Below are 8404 nucleotides of genomic sequence, written 5' to 3'. Positions count from 1 at the left end.
TATTTGAATTTTAATACAGTGATTTAGTACGAGAGTTATAAAGGGATCATGGATTCTGAAATTCCTTACATGCAATACTTTTTCACGGTCAGAGTAGCCTGAACGTATTAGATGAATTCTTGCTCTTCTAGCAAATGAAAGAATCTTAAAATTATACACACACTCGTACTCTCAACCTCTCTCTCTCTCTCTCTCTCTCTCACACACACACACACACACACACACACACACACTGCTATTGCCACCTCTGTGTCAATGAAGCCAAAATGAAATTTAGCAGATTTTAAGTGTTTTCTTTATTTGAAGAAATTGCATGTGAAGCCATTGAAAAGGATAAAAAGCAGATTAAGAAAACCCAGGAATTCGGGAAACATGAAACCTGAACCCATAAGATGGTGCATGTTCTTCTTTAGTTTCAGGACATCCAAGGAGCCTGAGGGGTTCTCTGAAGCCACTGCCTCTTAATAATGACAGTCTAGAAATTTAAACGTGACATTGTTGGTGAGCACGTCAGAGAGCCAGGGTGCCTGAGCTAGAAGGCCCCGTGGGTTCACGGGACTATAGCCCTTAGTCCAGCCGTCCCTGCTGGAGAAGGAGCTGCCTGCGGGGCACAATCCCCTGGGGCCAGATGCCCTCTGGGAGTCCATTCTCCCCAGATAACTGGTAATTTTCCAGGTAGACACTTAGGTCACACAAAAAAATCACTTGGAAATTTCTGAAAGGAAAGGCCATGCTCTTTAGAGCACACTGATTTTCTCAAAATGGGAAGAGGCGTCCTTCAAGGATCAGTGCATTCTCACCACCTTTTGGAATACCCGGTCTTTCCTTGATCTTATCAAACTCAGTGTCAGGGACACACTGTAACTGAGGGGTGGCGGGGGAGGGGAGATGGGCTCTCTTGGGACTGGCGCTGGGGCAGGACCAGTCACTCGTGGTCACGGGAGAGAACTGCGGGGTCCACGAGAGAAGAGACCACATCTGCTTCACTCTGGGTCCCTCTCACTATGCCCAGCACAGCACGTGCCAGTCAAAGCACCCAAAACAGTGACACCACCCCACTCTGCTGGGACCTGGGGGTGCGCTGAGAAAGGGATGCTTTCTGCAACCATCCAAAAGCCACGGTGGGAAGGCTGGAGGGCTTAACTTATTAAAAAGAAGCTGTCGTTGTTGAGACATTCTGGAATTGCCTTTTGAGCTGGTTCACAATAAAGGTGGCTTCCTACATGAGGACACTTTTTCCTGAACTGGTCACCCACTGGGTCCAGGGGCCTGGCCGGGATGGCATCAGGCATCCTGCCCAGCCTAGGACCTCCTCTGCCCCAGCTCCCACTGCCCTCGAGAACCATCCTTGTCCAGGAACTGGACATTACCTTGCACGGAGAGTGGGAAGAAGCACCAGGGCACTTGGGGGATGGTGTCGGAGAAGCAGCACTTCCTAGAGGCGCACTCTTCGGGGCTGATGCCTGGGTAGCCGCAGTTCTTGCGCGCTGAGACCTCCATGACACACTCCTCCGACTCTGCCGCGTGCCACCGGATTTGGGGACGACAAGGGGACTCAGTTAGGCCAGCTAGCTAACCAGACATGTCCATTCCATCCTCCCCGGGGAGTGCCGCTGGGCTCACAGGCTCGGGGTAGCATGAGGGGCTTCTGAGACTGTCACCCCTGGGCTAAGAGTGGGTGCCAGCAGGTGGGCACCCCTTCCTCCTGATGCCAAAAGTCAGAATGTCTGGAGGGTAGATCGTCTCACCTCCCTGGACTTGACATTGCTCTGTAAAGCGGGGTGGCCCACCGTACCTCCTGTGGGGACCCTTTAAGGATGTAAAGCATTAGACCAAAGAATTGAAACCCAGCGATGCTTCCACTACCGGGAGAGGCCTGGCTACAACCAGCCAACAGCCAGCCATCGGGCCTGTTTCCCCGGAGCCCGGGAGCCTCTGACCGGCAGCCTCGGGGGCTGTGGACGGGAGGCCAGGGTACTCAGTTCTGCACACACGGGTCAGCTTCGCACACAGACTTTTTTGTGTGCACGCTTTGGAGTCGGGGACTTTCTAAACTGATAATATGCACAGGCACAAAACTCACTCTCAAAAGGTAACTCAAGAAGACTTAAGTGAATTTCTTAACATTGAGGGTCTGTTTGCAGCTGTGTTAATAATGCCCTGATCTTAATGCCTCATGTCCCTTAGAAGCTTCTCAGGAGCCACAGCGAAGAGGGGCCTCAGAATTGTTTTTTCTTCAAATACTGTAAAACGGATTCCAACAAGGCTCCCCTTGGGGTCCAGTGTGGACATAGGGGTGGGGGCACGTTTTCCTTTCCCTGGGGCTGGCCCAGGTGGTGTTGGAGCCCTAAGAAGCCAGGTCCTGGGCTGCCATCCGGGGCACAGGAGGAGGTCCCAGCTCTCCTGGACGTTACCTTGCTTGGGGAGGGGCTTGAAACACCAGGGGACCCCGGGGATGCTGGAGTCGAAGCAGCAGCTGGCGGAGAAGCACTGGTCGCTGGAGATGCCCGGGAAGCCGCAGTTCAACCTGTTCTTGGTGCTCACGCGTGAGCATTGGCAGGGATCTGCGGAGAGGCCCTGGCTCAGCCAGCCCCCCACACCTGCCCCCAGCCCCCAGGCGCGTCCGGGACCCCCCAGCAGTGCCACTCCCACCCTGGGAAAGGCCGTCTTATCTTGGTCGTATTTGAACCAGCCAGTGTCCCTCAGAGGAACTGACAGGGCTTAGCTGAAAGGGTTTTCTTAGTTTAAAAATAAAACCTTCTGGCAAGAGAGTGGACAGATGCACTCAGGCCCAGGTCGGGATTAAGGTGGGCAAGGCCGGACCCCTAGGAGCCCTTAGTGGGCCTCCCACCCAGCCTCTCCCGGAGCCCCCGCCCACCTGAGCCTGAGACCATCCTACTGATCCTGAAGGGGGTCCTCCTGGGAGGTCTCACCCCCCTCCAGTGCCCCCCTGCTGCCCTTCCTGAGTGGCGGGGAAGCGGGGGGACGCACACAGGAGCTGGCTGTGTGGCTAGCGTCCCAAACCTCAAGACACCTTCCCACCTGCTTCCCTTCTCAAGTTAACTCATCGCCTGCGTTTTCTCTCTGAGGGAAACTAACATGAACAGAGACACCCCGAGGGGCAGAAAACAAGGACCTCTCACGCCCTCCCTGCGCTCGGGGCCCTAGAGGCCTCCCCAGGCTCGCTGGTCCGAATGGTCCCCACAGCCCCTCGAGGACCTGAGCCCTCGCTTACCAGGTTTCTGGGCCCCCCCCAGGGCACACAGCCCTAGCAGAAGGAGCGCAGCCAGGAGCCGGGTGCAGCGGACCCCCATGCCCACGCTCGCCTGCATCCCAGGGCCGCCGGAAGAGTGCACGCTCCCCACTGCGGGGGGTTGTTTTATAAGCTTCTCTCTGTTTGCTCAGTAAGCAAGATAACCCCCTCTCTCCCCGTGGCACTGACACTTTGGAACCTTTGTTAGGAGAAGGAGCTGAGGTAGCTTGGCTGAAGTGCCAAGTGGTGACAGAGCAGGCCTCCGGGCTCCCCGGGCACAGCCGGGCTCCCCCCGACCCAGGCAGGGAGCCAGGTCATGCCAGGATGCCAACATGGAAGACGGGCCACGTGCGCGTGTGGCGCTGGGTACTCACAGGGTCCCACCCAGGAAGGGAGAAGTCATGTATCTCTCCTGATAAAGTACTTGGCTACCACAGGAGTTTTAAAATATTGGTTCCAAGGCTACTGGGGGAAATGACCGGGCCAGCCGCGGACAGAGAGAAGACCCCTCCTCCAGGAATGGGAGGGTCTCCGAGGAAGGCAGGAGACCCTCCTTCAGGGCTACAGACCCCTCTCTCAGCCCCTGTCTGTATCTCCTTGTCTCTGTTTTGGGGAGGGGGCTGCTGCTCTTCGTGGAGATGAAGCTGTCCAGGTAAACGGAACGGCCCCAGATGAGTGTAGAAGTAACAAGTTCGTTTCAGCAAAGCCTGAAGTGTGTCATGCTTTTCTTCCATGGGAACTGTCTGTGTTGCCTAAAAGATGGTACCTGTAAGCCAGCCTATGCCCAGGATAAGATGCTCCGGGGAAGACTCTGTGCATGGGACCCAAAGAGAGAAAAGAGAAGTGGAGATGAGACACACAACACAGAAGGGGAATGTGGAGGAAAGAGAGGATCGTAAACTCCCTACTCTGGGGGACTTCCAGGAGCCACCAATCTGTACAGCACGGCTTGAGCAGCCAGGAACCCAGAGATGCGTGGAATCGGAAACCCTGTGTCCTCAGGGTCTGGAGGGCTCAGGGCTTCTGCCAGCTCCAGCTCCAGCCGCCCCAGACCCCTGCCTATTCCCCCACTGAGCAACCACCATGACTCTATCTTTGCAAACCTTGAGAAAGTCACCTTTCCCCACTGCGTCCCTGTCACTCTTAGTCACCACCAAGACATAGGGCCCCAAGTCCTCCCTCTTCCCCCAGATTCTCACCTCCACTTTCCTCTTGCTTCCTCCCCCTTGGCCCGACTTCCCACTGCGCCCTCCTGGCCCTTCCGGGATTCCCACCAAAACCGCCTGACCCATGCCAAAGAGACGGCTTATCAGCCCCTTGGTCTCTGACCTGCTCTGGCCCTAACGGAAGCCTGCATCTTCCCTGCGATGTTCCTCTTGCATGCATCTCAGGTGGAGGTGCTCAGGCTCCCATCCAGGGCACCATCCGCCCACACGGTATTTTAGTGCTTTTAGAAAAAGGCACATTTTCTTCAAGACAAGTTACTTCCACTGTGGGGAAGTCATTACGTTAGATACAGTGTCTACAGTATGAGTGGCACCCACCTGAACGTGGAGCTCTGTGCACGGCACAACCTCTAAGCTGCGTTGGGTGCCTGTGCTCCCATCACGTGGGCTCAGGCTGGGGGCTGGACATTGACCTTGAGCCCCAGTGTCACCATGCTCCTCGGAATCGCAGCTGTGACTGTACCACCTTCAAGGCTCCTGCCCCACCGTCATCGGCTGACTGTCAACCTGCTCCTTGTTAAGGGTTTGGCACCGCGCTCGCTGTGTCCCTTGTCACACCAAGATGTGTGACATCCTGGGCGGCTTCAGCACTCCAGGGACATCTCACCCAAAGCCACAGGAACTCAGGTTTTTATTTCTTCCTCATCTCTGGGAACTTCCATCCCTCCTCCACTCTGCCACCCCTCCCATGACCACACTCAGAACCCGTACTCCACCTCTGAAAGAGGACATGCAAATGTCCTTTCTCTTCAGCATGTCTAAGCTTCTACTGCTTCCTCGTTACTCCTAAACCCTCCAATCCCTTAACCCCTTGGCTTCCCCTCTGAGCACTGTACCGTCTGCGTCTCCCCCTCCCCTCCTTCTCCAGCCTGGTTCCCATGGTCCCCACTCCACCTGCTCCCCCCCGTCTTATCACCCCCAGGAGTACCCATCTGTTGACCATCTCCAGGCCCTCCCACCCCACCTGCTGTGCTAGCTGGTGCTGCCACAGGAGCGCCCAGTCTCAGACCCATCCCACGCCTAGTGGAATTGCAATTCTTCTTTGTAGTGATGTTACCTATCAGTTCTCACAGGAAACAGAAGCCAAATGGGGGGTCCCTTAGAGGTCACCCATGTCAGTCTACTTCTGATTATTATGGAGGTACTGGTACCAGACACTTCCTCCTGCTATAAGTAACTCTAAACCTACGTGGAATAACCGTTTACAGATCCTGAGCAACAGGCTGTGTGGGACAGAAAGGGAAGCAGTGTGGAGAGGCCCAAGGTCACCTGGTTTTCTGTCTAGAAACACAGTCTGGCCACAGAGCATCAGAGGCTTATGGGGCTGAGGGACAGAGGATGGAATCAGAGGCCACGGGGGGATGGGTTTCCAGGGTGGGGGTCGGAGGAGAGGGACACCTGAAACAGGGCTGGGGACTCCCTGGGGTTTAGTCAGATGCTAAGCCGCCACACACAAAAGGCCAGGAAGAAACAGCTCCCAGGAAGGAACACACACCAAGGAGACAGGGCTGTCAGCAGCCTGATTCACATGAGTTCTGGCCAGCCACAGGGGAAGGCTTGTTGGCTGTCCAAGCACTGAGTAGGGACGTAGAATGACCATGCCATGTCTTAGTCAGCTTGGGTGGCCATAACGAAATACCACAGGGAGTTGGGTTAAACAACCGACATTGGTTTCTCACAGTTCTGGTGGCTGGAAATTCATTATCAGGGTGGCTGCAGGGTAGGGTTCTGGTGAGGGCTCTCTTCCTGGCTTGCAGATGGTGGCCTTCTCAATGTGTGCTCACCTGGTGGAGAAAGGGTGAGTTCCCTGCTGTCTCTTTCTATAAGACCACTAACCCCATCATGGGGGACCCATCCTCATGACCTCTTCCAACCCTAATTACCTCCCAAAGTCCCTACCTCCTAATAGCATCACATTGGGGGGTATGGCTTCCACATATGAATGTGGGGGGGGGGGGCGCAAACATTCAGTCCATAACATGCCATAAGAGTAGGCTTGATCTTGTTCTAGAGTAAAGCCATACCCCTTCTAACAAAACTTTAAAACAAGTCCTAAAAGATCAAGTTAATCTGTAAGTAAAGTGACTGCCTAACAGAATGAAACTCAGCATTTTGTTAAGGAAGACAACAAAATCCAGACACATGACATAGCATTCATAATGTTCAACACAAACTCAAAACTTACTAGGTGTGTGAAGAAGCAGGACCTTAAGCACTGCAAATAACAGAGAATAGAAACAGACCAGATACTGCATTAAAATGATCAACTACTTAAAGAGAAATATAACAAGGGAACACATTTTAAAATCTGCATAGAGAAATGGAAACTAAAAATGAACCAGGTGGAAATTCTAGGCATGAAAACTACAATATCTGAAATGAAAAATTCTAATTAGATTAGATACTTTAGAAGAAATCGCTGATTTATTTGAAGTCAGTGCAGTACAAGCTCTCCAAACTGGGACATAGAGAGAAAGAGGGCTGAAATAAAAAGGAACAGAACCTCAGTGACCCATGAGACAGTGTCAGCAGACCAACACATATGTAATTAGTGTACCAGTAGGAGGGGAAGAAATATTGGGGCAAGAAAAAGGATTTGAAAAAATAATGGCCAAATTTTTTGTAAATTTGCTGACAAATATATACTCATATATCCTAGAAGCTCAATGAATGCCAAGCAAGATAAAGAAAACCACATAAAGGCACAGCATGATCAAATTGTTGAAAATCAGTAATTTTAAAATGTTTTTACAGCAACTGGCAGAAAGACACACTGAATTACAGGGGAGCATATTAAGAATGACAAGTGAGGAGGAGATTGGCTCAAGATGGCGGAGTAGAAGGATGTGCTCTCACTCCCTTTTGCAAGAACACTGGAATCACTGCTAATCACTGCTAAACAATCATTGACAGGAAAACACTGGCACTCACCAAAAAATATACCCCACATCCAAAGACAAATGAAGGGTCACAATGAGATGGTAGGAGGGGCGCAATCACAATAAAATCAAATCCCATAACTGATGGGTGGGTGACTCACAAACTGGAGAACACTTATACCACAGAAGTCAACCCAATGGAGTGAAGGTTCTGAGCCCCACGTCAGGCTTCTGAACCTGGGGGTCGGGCAATGGGAGGAGGAATTCCTAGAGAATCAGACTTTGAAAGCTGGCAGGATTTGACTGCAGGACATCGACAGGACTGGGGGAAACAGAGACTCCACTCTTGGAGGGCACACACAAAGTAGTGTGCGCATCGGGACCCAGGGGAGGGAGCAGTGATCCCATAGGAGATTGAACCAGACCTACCTGCTAGTGTTGGAGGGTCTCCTGCAGAGGCGGGGGGTGGCTCTGTCTCACCATGAGGACAAGGACAAGGACACTGGCAGCAGAAGTTCTGGGAAGTTGGTTACTCCTTGGTGTAAGCCCTCCCAGAGTCTGTCATTAGCCCCACCAAAGAGCCCAGGAAGACGCCAGTGTTCGGTCACCTCAGGCCAAACAACCAACAAGGAGGGGACCCAGCCCCACCCATCAGCAGACAAGCAGATTAAAGTTTTACTGAGCTCTGCCCACCAGAGCAACACCCAGCTCTACCCACCACCAGTCCCTCCCATCAGGAAATTTACACAAACCTCTTAGATAGCCTCATCCACCAGAGGGCAGACAGCAGAAGCAAGAAGAACTACAATCCTGCATCCTGTGAAACAAAAGCCACATTCACAGAAAGACAGACAAAATGAAAATGCAGAGAGCTACATACCAGATGAAGGAACAAGATAAAACCCCAGAAAAACAACTAAATGAAGTGAAGATAGGCAACCTTCCGGAAACAGAATTCAGAATAATGATAGTGAAGATGATCCAGGACCTCAGAAAATGAATAGAGGCAAAGATTGAGAAGATGCAAGAAATGTTCAACAAAGAAC

At 52.4% G+C, this 8404-nt stretch overlaps 1 protein-coding gene across 1 annotated transcript; it reads right to left on the bottom strand.

Annotated features, from left to right (window-relative positions):
- Positions 1-354: 354 nt before the first annotated feature.
- Positions 355-3345, bottom strand: LOC115841465 (trefoil factor 2). The gene is made up of 4 exons (XM_030835405.2): positions 3236-3345; positions 2415-2564; positions 1371-1517; positions 355-475 (listed from the first exon to the last, which is right to left on the bottom strand). Exons 1-4 carry the CDS (start codon positions 3330-3332, stop codon positions 462-464), a joined length of 408 nt encoding a protein of 135 aa, XP_030691265.2. The 5' UTR covers positions 3333-3345; the 3' UTR covers positions 355-461.
- Positions 3346-8404: the final 5059 nt, after the last annotated feature.

The sequence above is a fragment of the Globicephala melas genome, chromosome 4, assembly GCF_963455315.2.
Source record: "Globicephala melas chromosome 4, mGloMel1.2, whole genome shotgun sequence".
Taxonomy (NCBI): domain Eukaryota; kingdom Metazoa; phylum Chordata; class Mammalia; order Artiodactyla; family Delphinidae; genus Globicephala; species Globicephala melas.
The sequence above is the reverse complement of the archived record's forward strand: the minus strand, read 5'-3'. Positions and strand labels throughout refer to the sequence as shown.

Coding starts and splice junctions, on each gene's coding strand:
- LOC115841465 (XM_030835405.2), bottom strand. CDS start 3,332: ATGCAGGCGAGCGTGGGCATGGGGGTCCGCTGCACCCGGCTCCTGGCT. Junction 2,565..3,235: donor GGGGGGGGCCCAGAAACCTG/GTAAGCGAGGGC, acceptor GCCTCTCCGCAG/ATCCCTGCCAATGCTCACGC. Junction 1,518..2,414: donor CAAGCCCCTCCCCAAGCAAG/GTAACGTCCAGG, acceptor GGCACGCGGCAG/AGTCGGAGGAGTGTGTCATG.